The sequence below is a fragment of the Anabrus simplex genome, chromosome 6 (assembly GCF_040414725.1).
Source record: "Anabrus simplex isolate iqAnaSimp1 chromosome 6, ASM4041472v1, whole genome shotgun sequence".
In the NCBI taxonomy this organism is placed as follows: domain Eukaryota; kingdom Metazoa; phylum Arthropoda; class Insecta; order Orthoptera; family Tettigoniidae; genus Anabrus; species Anabrus simplex.
In genome coordinates, this window is record NC_090270.1 from 18,300,792 (window position 1) to 18,320,386 (window position 19,595).

The window sequence follows — 19,595 nt, forward strand, 5'->3', positions numbered from 1 at the left end:
CGTCGCCGTAAGACCTATCTGTGTCGGTGCGACGTAAAACAACTAGCAAAAAAAAATGATCAGTTCTTCTGGCATTAGCAATAGACTTTGGTTTTTTAGGCAGTACTAGGTTAGAATGCAAAATAATTTGGTTATTAAGAAGTGTTGTCCAGCCCGCTGTTCTATAATGTAACGAGAGTAACGTAAATTCAAGAGGTTCTGATGGATGAACCCCTAATGTTTATGCAAACCTCATAGCATAACTGTTATGCAGGCTAGTGTATATTTGTTACTTGGACCAGGTAGTGAACGATATGGAAAGAGAAGAATGTGAGGAAATTTCAACACAGCCATCACATATAAAAGTCTCTAATGAAATGCGCTCACTGGACAAATACACCTTTCACACTGTGAATGACCAACAAAGCAGGTTGGTACGGATGCACAAAAGTACATCATATCAAAACTAGGCAACATAACTTTGATATTTTAGCTCACAACTGATTCACCAATTGGGGAAGCTGTTTTGAATAATCTTTCTTATGAAAGTGAAATGGAAAGTGGGGCAACAGTGTGTTAGAAGTTGTGTCCGTTCTCTTATACAGGATGGTCGGAAACAATGTGAACCAAGTATATGAGTGTTGGTCATACTGATAAGTAATTTGAAAAACAATTATGTCGATATCTCTTGCCGCTGTCCTTTAATCGGCTGCTGAAGTTAGCCAATCAGATCACTTTGCGGGCAAATTCACATGGGCTTTGTCAGGCGGTGTTGCTAAATCTGTACGTGGCTTGGTCGGCCTTGAGAGCCATGCCGAGAAATGAGCGTAGTAGGGCTGCCCACACTGTTGTGTAATAGGAGGTTCGACCTGCATGTTTATGTTATGGTCTGTATGTCTGAATCTATGTATGATATGCATCCCAGAATTACTGATTTTATATCTTTCTTCTAAATTCATATTGTTTGTATGTTTCTTGATTTTGATAGCCTCGCGGATTTTCCTTTCCAGATTCCAAGGAATAGCTGCTAGGATCTTGGTCTTGTCAAATGATATTCAATGTCTTGTTTCATAGAAATGCTTGGCTACCGCTGAAATATCTGTGTTTTGATTCTTGGTGTGACGGATATGTTCTTTTAGGCAGGTGGTGATCAGACTTTTTTTCACCAACATAGTACTTTCTGCAGCTACATTCAATGTGGTATTCTCCAGGAGCCTGTAGTTCTGAATGGTGATTCTAAATTCCCATGAAGGGAATTAGATATTTTCCCACCAATAGAGTATATCAAAAATCAGATCAAAAATTAGATATATGGCTTTTCAGGCGTTTGCTCTATTAACCAGCATTTCGTCTTAGGTCTGACACTAGACTCGTCAGAGTGGGATGTGTCAGACCCTACCCACTGATGCTGGGGTGTATGCAGGTGAACTTATCAGAAGCCTCTTTTTCCAATTCGGAATTGCTAGGCGGGCATTAATTCCATTGTGGAGTTTTATCTCCCGTATGCAGTTATCAGACTGTGCCGCATAAGAGGCTTCTATTCAATACATACATACATATCTCCATCATTAGATGGAGTAATAAAACTCAAACATGTTTCGACTCGTTTGAGCCATCTTCAGTGAAAAAAGGGGGTTAAGTTTATTTACATAACAGAAGCTAAAAATGTGTTAAAAACATGATGAAGGAACAAATGAAAAGATAAGAGACATAAAGGAAATAAATGTTAATTCAATATAGGCCTATACACATTTCTATCATTAGATGGAGTAATAACTTGTTAATTTTGTAAATGATGTGAATAATCTTGTGAAGATTTATATCTGCTTGTATATATATGTATATTTGTATGTATATTATTTAATTTATTTTTTATTTAATTTAATTTTTTATTTAATTTTTCTATGACATCCTGTAGGTGATACATAAATAGATTATATTATTATTATTATTATTATTATTATATCAATGCTTTACTTCTCGCAGCCCAGCACTCGCTACATTCAGCTGCGCACGGAACGACTGTCGTTTGTTTACACGCTCGCGGCCTTCTCAGGAAGGATGTTGTGAAGCTATGCTCAGAGCTGCCAACCTCTGTACGGAGGAACTAATGAGTGAGGTGCTTCGATAGCTGGTGGCAAGACGATTAGTCTGGACGGTTAGGATTCTTGCCGTGGACAAGGCGATTGGTCTGGACGGTTAGAAGCCGCGAAGCGTCCTTAGGCCCCTAGTTTCATGTGGAAGCACGATTGGTCTGGACGGTTAGGATTCTTGCCGTGGACAAGACCATTGGTCTGGACGGTAAGAAGCCGCGAAGCGGCCCTACACCTGTAATTTCATGTGGAAACACGATTGGTCTGGACTGGTTCTTGCCGTGCGGATGGTTAGGATAAGACCTGGACAAGACCATTGGTCCGAACGGTTAAAGCCGCATTGTAATTTTACATGGTGTTTTTGTTTGTGCTTTTATTCAGCCGGGGTTGGTAGCGCAGTGTATTTATCAGCATTGATGTCCATGACGTCACATTCCGTTCACCATGACCAATGAGAATGCAAGAAACTACTTGAGCCATGGACGATGGCGGCTACTGCTCTTTATTAGGTTATAAAAGTAAATATACTTCTCGGGGCGGGCTGGTGGGTTCCTAGACATGGCGATGAACACATCTCTCCTCTAAAAGGAATTCCAAGTAAGATTTACATTATTTTCACTTCCCTATAATGTTATAAACGTTGGGCTGCGGGATGTAAAGTTTTACCATCATTATTATTATTATTATTATTATTATTATTATTATTATTATTATTATTATTATTATTATTATTATGATTATTATTATTATTATTATTATTCCACTAAAACTGCCATTGAAGACTTTGCCAGAGCCCCGTTAGCTGTCGCTTTTCAGGGTTCCTGTAGGGCATTCACAGTTATCATAGTGGTCCTGAAACATACAAAGTCCCCACAGTACTTCAGTCCTACAGGCAATCTCCTACTTCATGTCATTGCCAATCTCCCATAATGTGAATGAGGGGTTGGTCTTACAGGAGACACTTGCAATATCTACACTTGTCAAAATATTGTATATTGAACATCTGAACTAATGGATCTGGATAAGCCAACATGCAGTTGGACATGACAAACTTTCTTGCCAATAATCAAAACCACCCCACGTGAGGTGGGGGACACAGATGGAGAATACATCCATGGTATCCCCTGCCTGTCGTACGAGGCGACTAAAAGGGGTCCCAGGATCTCTCCAACTTGGGAGCGTTGATTGGCCACCACAGGGCCCTTAGCTGAGTTCTGGCATTGCTTCCTCTTATTTGTGCCAGGCTCCTCACTTTCATCTATCTTGTCCGATCTTCCTTGGTCAACTTTTGTTCTTTTCTGACCGCGTCTGTATTAGTGCATTCGAGGGAGTCTTTCATTTTCATGCACTTCATGGCCCTTGCCTTTCTTTATCCGGTACTTCATTTTTCGAAGCGTTGGAACACCATGGGTCGCCTTTACTTGCGAGTAGTACCACTATGTTAGGTACGCAATAGGTTTGTGATAAGTAGCAGCAGTGGGGTAGTTCACTATGGTTTTATAGTATACGTGATTAGTATCACTATATGTGGAACACTACGGGCTTACGTTGCCTGTGATTAGTACCATTGTGTGAGAAACACCACGGGTCTGGGTTGATTAGTACCACTATATGAGTGACTGTGACTCTGCGTTGCCTGTGATTAGTACCACTATGTTAGGAACATCACGGGGTAGTACAAGTCCCTGTGATTAGTACATCTACCTGAGAAACACCACAGATCTGCTTTACCTGTGCGACTATTACTTGTTAGTACCACAATGTATGGAACACAGTGTGTCTACGTTACCTGTGATTGGAACCACTACATGAGAAATACCATGGTTCGACTTTACCATAATGAGGGGCCGTTGACCTGGATTTTGGATCCCTTTAGACAACAGGAATCATCAATTCAGGATTATGCTTTCGAAGCAGTCCGTTGGTCAGTATATCCATTGTTTTAAGTTAGTTTCTGGGAAGGTGGGGCATTGCAATTCGGATCCACTGATTGTTTTAAGTTCATAATCATTATTCATCGGCTTCTTTTTTGAATTCTAGTTAGTGGATTGATTTTGGAATTATTTTTAACTTCCAGTATTGTGAGTTGGATCCACTGATTAAATTCATATTCATCCATTCATTATGGAAGGTTAAGTTCCAGGAGTTCAATCTCAATATAACCGAACTCAAAACAGTAGTGATGGCAATAAACAGAGAGGGATGACCAGCGAACATCATGCTAGGAAACCATCATCTAGAAAGTTTGGAAAGCTTTACACCCTGGGAGTATAATATCTTGAGATACACTAGCCACAAAGGAGGTGGCAAATAGAGTGCAGAAGAGCTCTCACTTTTACCAGCAAGTACGAACACTCCTCTGGGATCCCAAAGTACCAAGAAAATCAAAGCTGGTGATGTTCAGTCAGTACTTCATACCAATCGTAACCTATGGTATTGAAACCTGCACCCTCACTAAGTAAGACTCATCCAGGTTGCAGGCATCCGAGATGAAGTTCCTTAGGTCCACAATTCAAAAAACCAAATTGGACAATTTAAGGAATGATGTGGTTAGGAAGAAAACTGGGATTGAGACAGCATTGTTAGATCGGGTCAGCATGTCCAGACTGAGGTGATTTGGGCATGTAATGAGGATGGAGCCAACAAGGATAGCATATGTTAATTTGGAGAGACGGGTGGCAGGGAAACGGATGAGGATGGAACCAACAAGGATAGCATATGTTAACTTGGAGAGACGTGTGGCAGGGAAATGGATGGTGGAATGACCAAGAACCCACTGGATGGACATCGTAAAGATGGACATTACAGATCGGGGAAGGACTCTGGAAGGACGTCATCAACAACAGAAGTACCTCAATAAGACAGAATGGAAGAGGCTCGCCAACAGTACCGGGGAAACTGGAACTGTAAAATGATTATGATTATTCATCCATTCATTCTTCATAATCATGTTTTGAATTCAGGTCAGTGGATGAATTTTGGCTGTTAAAATTGTCATTACATTTCATATCATTAGGGGCCGATGACCTTGATGTTAGTTCCCTTTAAACAGCAAGCATCATCATCATAAATTGAAACCCATCTTTGAATGTTTGTCCTTGTGCTTTATTAATTGTTGTGACAGGAAATTGGCACCTTTTGAAAAGAAAAGGTAGCTAGCTGTATGGTATAATGGGAAGCAGAGTTACATATGCCAGCTTTTCAGCTGTTAGCCCAGTTAATACAGTAGCTTTGTTTTACTTTGCTTTGACCCTTAATCTTGTCATTGCACAGGTTTGGTGGATTCAGGTTGCTCAACAATGAAATTGAGTACAAACTTCAAGTGTGACGACGTAATTCCGTGCAAACGTTATCTGAAGCTTGTTAGTATAAGTTGAAGTGACAGTGTGTGTTTGGGACATTATTTCCTTAAACTCTTTTTAATAGATACTACTGATCAAAGTTAAATATTGCATTGCATATTAAAGATCATTATAGAAGGTAAGCATATGTTGCTGCAGACTTTATTTATTTTATCAAGAGCTACAAATATTAGCCATATAATTTGGACATATTTATCATAGTTTTTACTTTCGATTGCTGCACAATTTTGTTGACTTCCTCTATTTTTATTTGAATTGCTCACACCCCAGGTAAGCTAGCTTAATTCTGTATGGCCTATAATAATCTGGAAGAAAAAAGCCTGAATGAAACTCAAATTTTCTTTCTTTATAATATTCGTATAGATAAGTCGCCACAATCTTTAAGATCTGGATACATCAGAGTGTGTGACATTTTCTTTGTTTATGTATTAATGTTTACTTATTTTAACTTTTTTCCACTTTCAGTCTTGAGTTTGCAGGAATTGTGCTGCCGTGCCATAGTAGCACGAACAACCGTCTACAGTATCGACCAGCTTCCACTTCCAACGTCTATAAAATCGTGTCTCAAGTCTTACGCCATGACAACGTATACTACTGCATCAATGCAGCACCGTTATTTAATGCACCACAATAGAAGCCTAAGTAAAAGTGGTCTTACTGGACATCACAAAAAACTGAAATTTGTGGGTGTGAGTTCTACGGGTGTACATAGTCCTTCTTCATCGTCTGGTTCGCCCCCCGGTGTGGACTCAACACGGACCAGTTGCACGGGAAGAAACTCGTGTATAATATCGTGAAGAGACTTTGTGTGCATGAGAGAGAGTGTGTGTGTGCCTGTGAGTGTTTGTATTTGAAATTGGAAAGACTGACAATGACATACTTCTTTTAGATAGCCCACTATTTATTAAAAATGTGATCAAAGTTTTATATTTTGTTAGAGTAGCCATCGGTATTATTTTCCTTTTTGTAATACTACTTTATTTATGAACACATGTAGAATCAAGATTTTTAATTTGAATTTAGAACTTCCTAACATTTTATTTACTCATGTATGTCATGCACCTTATCTTGTAATTCCTAACGTTGAAAAAAAAACTCGCATATATAATTAGGTATTTGTATATTTCATTTAATCATTCATATCTAGAAATATTTTTTCTACTGTTAACTGAATTATATGCTTTATGTTTTTCAATCTTGGAGATTGTGGATTCGTATCGTTGTGAAACGACAAACTTCTTTTTAATTTATGAAACTCTCAACTTTGTTTAGAGTCTACTCTTGTATTATTGCCATTTACTCTGTGTATAGTTCAGTGTTTTACAATTCTCTGTGGCTCACTTTGACAAAATAATCATTTCTCGATGAATTTTGTGACAATCTGAAGAAATAGAAGGTGCAAATGTTGCAGTCTTCCTCATAGTCCAGGTAACACTGGAGGTTCTGCTTGCAGTAGATCAGAGCTACAACAAACTTCTCCTTCATCAAGTTCCTCTTCTCCTTCAGATCATTATCTTTGACCTCCTTCCTTGCTCTCAAAGAGAGAACTTCTTGACAGATAGCTTTGCCTTTATGGTTTTCCGTGGTTTCCCATTTTCACACCAGGCAAATGCTGGGGCTGTACCTTAATTAAGGCCACGGCCGCTTCCTTCCAACTCCTAGGCCTTTCCTATCCCATCGTCGCCATAAGACCTATCTGTGTCGGTGCGACGTAAAGCCCCTAGCAAAAAAAAAAGATAGCTTTGCCACTTCTTCTAGCCGCCTCAGTACACCTTCTGTGAATAGCTACCCATTATCATCCAAATCCAGACGGAGCTTATTTTGGTTGAGATAGCTGCTTCTGCTCACAGCCCAGTGTTTCCATATATGTCACCCCAGTCTCCTTGTATCTTCTGTCTCTTTTTAATAGAACTGATCGCAGGTCTAAATTAAAAATTGGATAGGTCACCTTCAAACAGAAATTCATCTTCCAGTTCATTCCTCACCGGTTCGTCTCCTCCCGATCATATCCACTCCTGTTCTTCAAACTGATTATTAGTCATTTCATATCCCAATATTCTGGAACATGTTCAGTATTTAGAATAAATACATAGATTGTTATTATTATAAGTAACCTAATACACTTGCTGTAAATTGAAACCACATTTAAACAAACAAGCATTGTGTAAGAGGCAAATACGATGTTTCAAATCTCTTGCGTTCACAGTATGTTCACAGCACCACCATCGTGATTGCTGCTATAACATCATGTAAGGGTGTTAAGGGTTCAATGTAAAGGCCTATTAATGTTATTGGTTTTACTCCCCACTAACTAATTTTATGGTTTTCGGAGATGCTGATGTGCTGGAATTTAGTCCCTCAAGCGTTCTTTTATGTGCCAGTAAATCTACCGACCTTCAAATACCACCGGACTGAGCTAGGATCGAACCTGCCAGGTTGGGGTCAAAAAGCCAGTGCCTCGACAGTCTGAGCCATTCAGCCCGGCTATTACTATTATTGTGTCTTCTCCTCTTGAGGGGATTCCTAATTTCCTTGAATGGCAAAGATATGACTTTCTTTTTCAGTTGGTCTTGTACAATGGCAGATATGACTAAGTATCAAGTGTCAACCTCAGGACTTAGATAGAGCATTATCATTACTACTAACCAACGATTTATATTACATAACTGGGAGTGAATTGTCAGGTGCAACAGGGATAATATAATATTTGGAACAAGAAGTCAGTACAAGATATGGCAATAGTACAGTTGAGAGGTTGGACTTGACGCGACAAATCATTGATTGTACTTATTTCTACAGAGTGCCCTTAACTCCGGAAATGATCCATGTCAATGATTTGAGCCGTCATGCCAATAAGCAAGGAATTTACAACTGATCAGTGCGACACCTGCTCCAAAAGAGTCCATCATAACAGCGAAGCCATCGAACGCAAGAGTGGCCACTGGTGGCAGCACTTCATATGCACCGAATTAAGGAGAATATGAAGTTACTGTAAGTTGACCTGGTTGTGCACAGTATGCAAACCAAGGATAACCAAAGTGTCAGATGTTGATACAAAGATACTGGAAAAGATAGCCATTCAAATCCAGTTGATATTGCGTGATGACCAACTTAAAAACAAATATCGAGGAGGAAAGGAATTTGATGAGAAAATCTCCAGATTCAAGGCAATCTGCCTGAGGTCTAGAATGTCTTCTTCACCTCCCGACCCTCCAACAACGGAAAAAGTACAGACATGCTATCGATAATACTGATCAGTCTCATGGAATAAACACAAAGGAGAAGAAAGCTCAGAAGAGAAGAGCCAATACAGATGAACAAATACTTGAGCCAGATAAGTCAGGGATGAAGGAACTAACGCAACAACAGAAAAGATAGACCCACCAGCAGAAACAAGGATCACTTTAGTCAGGAAGTAACGGTTCCCCACACCTGTTGAGATGAAGAAATCACTTCCATTTCAGAACAGCAATCCGATGACAATAATACAAAATGGTCTGAGGTCATGGAACAAAGATGCAGGACCACCCCAACAAGTATATGGATCAATCGAACACAATCGCATTGGAAGTGAAATGGAATCACGTTATAGCGAATTCCAAGTGGTATTATACAGAGCGTGGCTGTAAATAAGCCGGCTACATTTGTGTACAACCTTTGCAACTAACACAATAGATATTACTCAGAGCATCTTTGCCACTCAGGGACCAAAAGGAAGACCCACAAGATATATCTTGCTACTTCAAACCTACCCTTGGAGAGTTACCATTCGCCTTCAGCGACAAGCACACTGTGATCCTCAAATCAGAAAACTAATAGGCCTGTACATCTAACCATTAACACCCGTATAAGATGTCACAGCAACAATCATGACTGCACTAGTAAAAAACAACCCCGAGAAGCAACATAATCACTGCCGACAACATCAACTGCAGACAGGATATTGACAAGAGATGGAAGAAGAACGACATGCTCTTGTCGCTAAGGTGGAGACTAAACATATTTCACATGTAAGTTATAATAATGGCGGGTGCCTCCTAAGAAGCCTGGTACAGTTCTTTCGAGTTGATGCCATATGGCTGACCTGCGCATCTGAGAGGATGGGTCTTTACCTATGATGAACAGCACACACAACCAGGCCTTGAGCTATTGGGATTAACCAAGGTTAAAATACCTGACATGGCTGGGAATCAAACCCAAGACCTTCTAGGACAAAGACTAGCATGCTAACCATGGAGCCGGATATTTCACATATAGTGGCAGTAGGGCAATAGATTTAATTTTTTTCAATGTAGCCGGAATTAAACTAACTTGGAAGCAGAAACACAACTTTAAAAGCATTGCCCTGCCATAGCAAGGTTTGCAATAGCTGGTAATACACAAGTTGTATGTCTGTTGAGTATTCAGCCCGAAGGCTGGTTTGATCCTCAAAAGCTTTCCCATCAGCTGTCATAGATAGCCTAGGTATCACTGAACAGGCATTCGAGGGAAATGAGAAGTGATATGGTTTTCCGTTGCCTTCCTCGCTGAGCCAGAAGTTGCTGTTATATTTGTCTGCGAAGCCCATAGAAGTGCATGACCCTATGAATGACATTTCCACACTACTCATAGCAGGGACAGGCAGCATAAGGAATGGTATTACTAGAATCACTCATACCTCAAGTCAATTTCATATGGTCAAATCCAAGGATGAGACTAAGACAGGTCAGTGAAAGTATCAAATTTGATTTAGCCCACGACAAAAGACAGTGTACTATTAACACTCAATCTCTCCAGCAAAGGCAGAAGTTAAGAATGAGGTAAGCCTTGCAAAGAATACCTCCTGAAAGCCAAATGAAACTGCACTCTAGCAAATTATAGACGAACATGTTCAATTTAAAAGGAAAATAAAGGCGAATGATCTCGACTCTGTGTGGAGAAGAGTCTAACTTCAAATTGTCACACAGGAATATTTGCCTAACCAATGGATTTCACACCCCGACTTTACAGGAAGCCCTGTTCTTGTTACAACATAATGTATAGCATCAATAGAATATAGGGACTTTGTGCTTAATAAATTAATTACTTCTTATATCCTCAACTACAACAATAGCAGAATGAAAATCACAAAAATGGTTCAACTACTTGAGTCCTGCAAGCCCTCCACATAGCAAAAACCAGCAATTATGAAGATGACCTAGCTACTTATAGTTGCTTCAGTAAGAAATACAAGTATGTACTCAAAAAGATGCACAAGGATTTCACTGAACAACCAGGATGGTGGAAGAAGCAAAGAATGGCCCTTACTTAGTACTAAGAAAGAGATCTATAATTTGTTACACAGACCATCTGGGTGGAGCACTTCACCATTATCTTAAACCAAATGCCATGCAGTATTTTTAGATTTTTCAAAAGCCTTCAACATTTTAAGTAGCAGCATACCGGAAGAAACCAATTGAACCAGACAGCACCAGTATCAGCTCGTTCACAGCAGAGAAGGTTCACAATGCTCTGTTAAGTTTGAAAAATGGGAAAGCATCTGGACATGACGGCATGTCTAGACAGTGGCTAACCTATTGCTTCCAGCTTTTACACATCTAATACATCTATGCCTGCGATCAGGGGACATTCCAGTAACAGACAACTTCAGCCATAAAGGTGCTCTACAAAGGGAAAGGACATTCGTGTGACTCTAATTCCTTTAGAACAGCCTATTAAATATATTTACAGAGCTTGTGACAAAAAGATTCACTAAAGAAATCAACAATAAAATCCCAGAAGAGCAATTTGGTTTTTAGAGGAGGGAGAAACTTGCTCCAGGCAATCAGAAATCTCAAAGATGACTTAGAGAATGTCTTTAGAACACACTAATGCAAATACCATGCAGTATTTTTAGATTTCTCAAAAGCCTTCAACAGTTTAAGTAGGACCATCATCTCTAAGAAACTAGGTTTGATAGTGGAGGAAAACAAAGCAACTGCAGTTCTGTTCCACAACATGTTAGGGAGTAACAATGTCCAAATTTCCAACAGTGTAACAGTTTCAAGAGAGATCTAATGGTGTACTTCAGGGAGACCCCTCAGCCCCCTGCTTTTCAACGTTGCCACACATTAAATTGTTCAGGCAGTTGGAGAAGATTCAAAGATATCCCCAAAACACAGAATGTTTAAATAGCATTAAATATTTTGTTTTTGCCTTCTACAATCTACTGGAAGAAATGACATTGAAAAGAAGGGAAATCTGGATTTAGTTCTACTCGACCAAGGCCATGATGAACCGAGTATGGATGGAAACAAACCAGGACCCATGGGCACTTTGTGATCTATCTGGCTGTGCATGGCTACCACCACAAACTGTGGCAGGCAAAATTCTACCATGAACCAAACTCGACTTGTGTCTGCGAGCTTTGCGGCCATAACTGTGAACTCTTTATCGTGTTATTAGACGTATAAATTGTAGAACACTCGTCATAGACTACTGCATAAACTGAAGTTTTGGATAAATTATGAGCATTTAATGTTTTCAATTTATTTTTTAAATGAAACCATAATACTGTTTGAATGTGCTGCATTTGAAAGAAGAAGGCATGACTTGAACTCTTATTTAAATTATTGTAACATTGAATTATCAAAACCCCTATATGATTTGTTCAAGAAGTCATGCTGTTATAAATATTTTAATAACTTCTTCCACTTCATTTTCCGCCAATTAGATACATGAATTCATTTTCATTGTAAAATTGAATATGCATTTTAACTATACCCCTAGTATATTATGTAAAATAGGGTTCCAAACTGCTTTCGATATTCAATAATAATAATGACAATAGACTAACTAAACGAATCATAAGTACCTTACATAAAATAAGAAATCAACCACCACCTGGATTCAAGAAGTCAAGAAAGACCTAGAAAGGAACAACATACGAGAAGCAGAATTATTGGAAAGAAATATTTTTAGGAAGAAAGTCTTACAAATGGAAGGATTCCAAGGGAGGAAAGAAAAGAAAACAGGCACAAAGTGGACTGAAGACAGGAAAAAGAAGCACAGTGAAACAATGAAGGAATACTGGAAGAAAAGGAAAGAACTACTAAGGAGGAAGAATTGAAATTGTAACTTGGTCCTTAGAAGGCCAGAATGCAAGAAGAAGAAGAATACTCAAGCCACAGCAAGTTGCGCTTAGACACTGGTCCACTGGGTAGTAAATTGCATGCCGTATCGGTGCTGTACTCTCTGTCAAATAAGTTATAGAAAGCAATTTCTAGTGAAACCTGGAAACTGAAAAGTTGCCTGGCATTAAAGGAGATACTTAGCTCTCAAAACATGTTTGGCACCTTCTAAATAGGTTTGCAGACAGTCAACATATATCATCCTATTTGTTAAGAGTGGACTTGGCAGTGCAGAACTTCTCTGTATTACAGACCTTGTTCACATTTGGAAGACAGACGCCAGGAAATCTGCGAATGAATTAAAACTGGCTCTTCTTGACAAATGAATACTTATCATATCGCTGCACAATGAAAACCTATTGTAATGTAAACATTGTCTTTCAAGCGACACTGTACTAAAATCATTCATATAGATCTTAATTTTCTTGACCACAGTAAACTTGAAATTACAAATTCCCCCAGTGCTGTAACAATTCTGCTAGCAATAAAAATGAGACTGAGTTTTAGCGTGCTGAAGATGTAGGCTTGACTTCCACTCAATATATTTTATAACACTAGTCAGATCAGTGGTAATTGTAGCCTTGTTCCATTTGTCTTTACGATAGACTGCCCTTATATTTTTTTTAGTTAGGAATAATATGCAGAGGATACATGAGTAAATAGAGTATATATGGAGATATTTTGAGGGTGACCTGCTATGGATGTGCATGATGAAGTATGTTGTTGTGTGAGTATGCGGTTTTCTTTTCTTCTCTTATCTCCATGTCCAGTGAAGCCTGTTTGTTGTTTTGATTTTTCTTTTCAAATGTGAATTTGTATCATTGCTGTCAAGTTTGCAGATGACCAAAGGAAATGTACATGAAAAGAGTAGCTATGTAGATTTTGGTGTGTGACTCTTCTGCAGTAAATGGATGGATTCATATTGTGGAACAGTTTGTTTTGAAGCTTTCTGTTAATACTGGATGATACACAATCAGCATAAAGATAGGTTTTGACTGAAAAAAAAAAAAGTTCCCATTTTGAGCAGGTTTACATCATTCATTAAAAAATTAGCCAGATTTGTGCATATTTAATAAAACTATAAAAAGTGCAACCATTTTATAACCTTTTAGCATCATGAAAACCTTGCACTGAGAGATTAAAATAAATCACCTGTTACTTTAAGTGGACTTAGCTTTTAGGAACTTTGATATTTTCTGGCGAAAGGTTGCATTTTCAGTCAGTGAGTATTGTTTTGTATGATGAAAGAGATTGCTCCACATCACGTGATGTAATGGGAGCATATACTTGTATCATGATACAACTTTCGATTGTGTTGTTTGAGAGAAGTTGTGGCTACTGCAAGTCCATTCCACAACACTTAGCACGTAACTAATTTTGTAATAATAAATATTATTTTAGTAGTGTTTTGTGCCTTTTAGTGTGCAAGTCCTACAGTTTGCAGCTGGCATTATGGCCTCATACCTGATATTAATAAGTACAGATCCTAACCATTATCTCCTTTGTTGCCATTGATGCATTCACGGCCGGTACTTATAGACTTGATACTGTATACGCTTTTGGGCTTATGCCGTGTCAAGATAATAAGGTGAAATTCTTTACGTTTTGCAGAGAACTGTGCTCTGCGTCATCAGAAGAAAATCTTGACTGTCTACAAGAAAGGCTTCTTAAACAATGACTCTTTAAATTTAGACGTAATAATAGAAGTGGAAATGGTACGTTCATTTGCCACCAGATGGCTCCCCGGACGTGGCACAGCGCAAGCGTTCGAAGCGGATGCTAACCGAACCATCAGAAACAGTTTTACGAGGTTCACATAACATGTGTACATAATATGACATTGACACAAGCCTGGAATGAAACGGCATAAGCCCAAAAGCCTATACAGTATCATGTCTACATTATCTCCTTTGTCTAGCTGCACTTTCCCTCCTTTTTACTTCTGGGACATGCATGGGCAAATCCCAAATCGACTGATAAGCAACCCGTAAGGCCAGTAAACATCGCATAGTTGGGAACGAGTCTGAACACAATGAGAGCAGTGGAGATTGCTGATTCTTAGACAGATGCTTATTACAGTTCAAATGTACTTTAGATTACAGTATACAAATAATAAATTACAAAATTTTACTTTTAATTACGTCTCGTTTACATTTAATAAAATCTGGGTTTGTTTCATTTAAAGCTGTTTTCAGCTGCACCAACAGATGATAGTCTGTCAAATGGGATCTGTAATTTGACATGGTATAGTTCATTTGAGGAAACATTAGCTAAAACAAATAGTAGAAGCCAACATGACCAAGATTTTACTGCAAATAATTTTAATTTCATGAGCTTAGCAACTGAAAAATGTCAGAATGCATCTACAGCTACTTTATCATGATGTTTTTTAAAATGTATAATTTTACACTGATACTAATTTGAGCTGCAGATCCAACAGTTTTGAACATGAAAAACAAAGGTCAGTGTCTTCTTTGGGAACACAGTGGAACTGTTCGTCATAGAATTCTGCCACTGACTGTCATTCATATTTAGAATATGAAACAGTGATGGATGAAGCCACAGTTTGTGTGATGGTCAAGAACTACTTGTGGTTTGTGAATCAGTAAATGCCCATGCACGTTCTAGGATGTCTAGGTAATAAAACAAAACTATATTCTTTGCATTGTATTTTATTGTACAGAACATAATTATAACTGTAAGGTAATATTCTGAGTGTTATAAAAGAGAAGTAGTCAACTTGTTTGATCCCATAGTCAGACCAAAAGGCCTATTTTTATTTTGATTCTTGTGAATGGTTTCTGATGATTGTAATCCTACTTTTTCTGTGTTGTCATGATTACATGGACATTTTTATGATTTTATGAAACTGTTCATTGAGAATCCATCCATTTTTATAGTGTAGCAAAATCTGAAAATATATTTTCAATACGTATTGACCGTCCATTACATTTGACTAATGACTTCAGATTTGTTGTAATTATTTTTATAATTCAGCATTCACATCTTTCCTGGCCATATTTTGTAATGAACTAGTGTAGTAGCTCTCCATAAATGGCCTAGGTATGTTAAGTCCATCCATGTATTCATTTATTGCTGCAGTCATTGTATTAACAAAATCTGTACTTTTACCTGTAATAACTCAAATCAGTCTAAACTGGTCATCTTCATTACAATTATATCAGTCTTATTTACCTTTGTATTATAAGAGTTTATTTATTACAAGGCCTGTTCAAAGAATACCTGAACTTTGAAAATAACTCTTTCAGGGGGGTTTACCTGCAGTCTTGTTCACTTTGTTCTCCCCTCCTCTATTAATACAATGCTCCCAATGCTATTTCCACTTACAGGTGCAGTTCTAGTGGATAGTTTGGGAGGTCACTCGTTGTTCCGCCTACGATTTGAGTTTGATCTCTTCAGTTGACTGAAATCGCCATTACAGGGCGAATTTTGTTTGGGTAATAGAAAAGGTCTTCTGCATCTAAGTCAGATGAATGGGGTGAATGAGGAAACACAGCTGACTTGTTTCCCCTGTGGATTGAGGTGGTAAAATAGATCCATGTTATCCCCTGCCAGTCACAAGAGTCGACTGGGGGGGGGGGGGGGGGGGAGGGGGGGGGGGAGATCAGGGGCTTTCTTCTTGAGAGCATGGGTTGGACACTATGGTTCCTGTAGGTGTGTGTGGCATTGCTTCCACTTCCTTGTGCCAGGTTCCTGGCTTTCATCTTTCCTGTTTTTCTTGGTCAAGTCTTGTTCTCCTCCGCCCTGGTTTACGAGGGCTAGGGAGTCTAATTGTCATGCCCTTCCTTTTCTTTTACCGGTACCTTCATTCTTCAAAGGATCAGAACTTATCCATTTTCCCTCTGATTACTGTCAATAGTTGCCAAGTTCTACTCCCTCTTATAACAATAAGAACCACCACCATAGTTGTCTTTGGACCGGGCGAGTTGGCCGTGCGGTTAGGAGCACACAGCTGTGAGCTTGCATCTCGGAGAGTGGGTTCGAGCCTCACTGTCGGCAGCCCTGAAGATTGTTTTCCATGGTTTCCTATTTTCACACCAGGCAAATGCTGGGGCTGTACCTTACTTAAGGCCACAGTTGCTTCCTTCCCACTTCTAGGCCTTTCCTGTCCCTTCATCGCCATTAAAGCTATCTGTGTCGGTGCAATGTAAAACAAATTGAAAAAAAAAAATTCGGGTTCGTCGAAAATTCACCAGATGCTGAGCTGGCGTGTTATCATGGTGGAAGCCACAGTAATTTTCTCCAAAATTCTTATTCTCCTGACATTTCCTCTCAAATGTCTCCAGACTTCAAGGTAATACCAAATACCCTCAGGTAGGAAATCACGATGCACAACACTGTTGATATCTAACAGGACCGTCAACAGCACTTTTACGTTCAACCTAATCTTCCACGCTTTCTTTGGCCTCAGCAAAAATTTTCCTCACCACTGTATATTGCACTTTGCATCGTCCTCATTTGGTACGTCTCGTAAACCTTTGCCCCAGTTTGAAGCAGAAGATAATGTTGATACGCTGCTCTTAATATTTGGACATTTCGACAATCACAACTCGCAGTCAATACACTCAAAATCTGACAGCTGCTGGGCAATAACTAGAGCCCTGCACAAATGCGGATATCCACAAAGTTAGTGTCTTGGCGGATGCAAATTGTATGGCAGTGCGGGTAATTTTGCCGATAATTTATAAATAATGAAATTTATTAATTTTCACTCAGGTATACTCTTATTTTTGCTTGTGTTTAGGTGACTCTTGACATTGATATGGCAGAAAGGTGATATACAAAGAGCCTTGAGACCACGAAGCCGTAAATCTGACTTAAGCCTGACTGGCTCCTGCCCACAATTAATGGGAGGAGGGAATAAAGGTCAGTACGTCGGTAGTTGTTGCAAGAGAAAATCCCTCATAAACCTGTGACTGTAGGGGGTCTGGTGCCAGGTATCAGGCCTATTGTATTATGTTAACAGATCTATCCGTTTCAATACCTTGGGTATAGTATACCGTAGTTTAATATTAACCTTCATCGGCTAACATAAATTTTTTAACACTTCGGTTATCGTTGCGGCTGTTAGCCGCACTTGCATCTTTCTAACTGTCGGTGCTATTGTTTAACTTAAATGCATAATATACAGCAGGTCTCTTAAATCAGTACTAATAAGTACTGTATTAAGTAATAAACTGTATTATTTTTCAGAATGATTTTCCATTACAACATATTTTAGAAGCTTAAACATTATCACAATTCTTATTGTTCTAAGACATAAATTTTCAGTTGGTTTTAGTTCACGTCACTATGCTGTCTTTTTTTTGTATGCACAGTATCAATATGTTGATCATATAAATATAATAAAGGCGAAAAGAAATCATGAACAATCAAAATATCTATTAGCCAAAATGTTCATGTCCGAACAAAACAAATATACCTCACATATTACAAACAACCGCAAAACACTTTTATTTTCAGTCACATACTTGAGGGGGATAGCCACCCACCTTCACGCAGAATCCCAAGGAATGTAATGCTATTCTTCAGAAGATGCTCAGCAAGCGGTTAGCTACAGAAGTAGTAGTAGATGGTCAAGTTTCTAAGTAAGGATGCGTATATTTTATATTATGACAAAAGTTTTATAATATGTACTTATTTGTATTAGACATTAATAATTTTATAGTTAATGTCGTTAAAAACACCTATTTACAAAGCAATCCACAAACCAAAATAATAATAACATACACTTACATTGTGACCAAGAGCTGAGACACACTGGCTAACGTGCGGCAGACAGCTGCCGATCTGACACCTATGAACTTAGAAGACACACTGGACGCCTCCTTGTCGTGGAGACTTCTGGAAACCGTGCCGCCTAATGGAGAAGGGTGTAACTTAGGAATATTGGCTCCTTCCATTACACTGTGATGCACCGAGACGAATCGGCAAGTTGGTTTCAAATTTTGCGGCCAACAGCCGCATATGTTAGCCGATGAAGGTTAACAGTATCTGCGGATAATCATTCATGGATGCGGATAATATTTTTAATATTTATTTATAATAATATTTATAACTAATTGTTTCAGAAATGTGCAACAAGTGGCTAGTTAGAAATAATATCACTATTTAATTGGAATCTCCCAGGGCTTAGCATTTGCGCAGTATTTAAAAAGTTAATTTTTTGAACAGGCTTTGTAAACTTGCATGGGCCAAGTGTGGGCCGCTGGAAATGTATTTCATACAAGACACCAGCACTGTCTTTCAGCTTGACTATCAACACGTTGGCTAAATTCTTGAGTACTTTTTAACATCCCAGCACCAATCTTTCCATCCCCGGTCATACTCTTGTACACTGAGTCAATTCTGCAAACATTTATGGTCACAGTTTTGAATCACTTTTTCTGAGCAGTTCACTTCCTTGCCCTGAGATGATCTGTTTGGTCTTAGTCAGTACTCAGATCCAGATTCTCCTATATTCTTTCTTTTTTCAAATGATACTTTCTTCGCTCTTTTCCAGTCCTTGAGGAACGTAATGGATGAACTATCACTCGCTGCATTTCTGTCATCTTGAAAAAAAAATAAGCCCTAAGTATTCATCTTACACTAACAGCACACCAAACACCAATCCTCCTATCATAATGAGAGACTTCATAAACACCATTAGGATTATCTGCCCCTCCGGTGTGTACCTGCGGCAACCATCTTACCATGGTACACATCCATACGGAGTGTATGGACCTGGTCGATCTTCGCCGTAGTCTTAACCTTCCGGGTTCCATCTCCCTTATCTTGCGAGATGACGAGCAGTCAGCAGACCTCGTCATCCGCTTTATGAGGGATAGTGGTCTGTTTTATCGTGTCTAGTGATGTCCTTTGTCCTCGTGTATTTGTTTCAATTGCGTTTTTATCCCATTGACTTCATTTTAGTTTGCGTTGCGTATTTTAATGTGTTATTTTAACGTCTAATGTAAATGAAGTATATATATATATATATATGCACGACCAGG

At 38.9% G+C, this 19,595-nt stretch overlaps 1 protein-coding gene across 1 annotated transcript in view; it reads left to right on the forward strand.

The window, feature by feature from the left end:
• Rab40 (RAS oncogene family member Rab40) overlaps positions 1-6,538 on the forward strand; it is a 31,459-nt gene extending 24,921 nt beyond the window's left edge. Inside the window, exon 4 of the mRNA XM_067149693.2 lies at positions 5,900-6,538. Coding sequence (XP_067005794.1) covers positions 5,900-6,231 — 332 coding nt within the window. The 3' untranslated portion in view covers positions 6,232-6,538. The remainder of the gene's footprint in view (positions 1-5,899) is intronic.
• Positions 6,539-19,595: the final 13,057 nt, after the last annotated feature.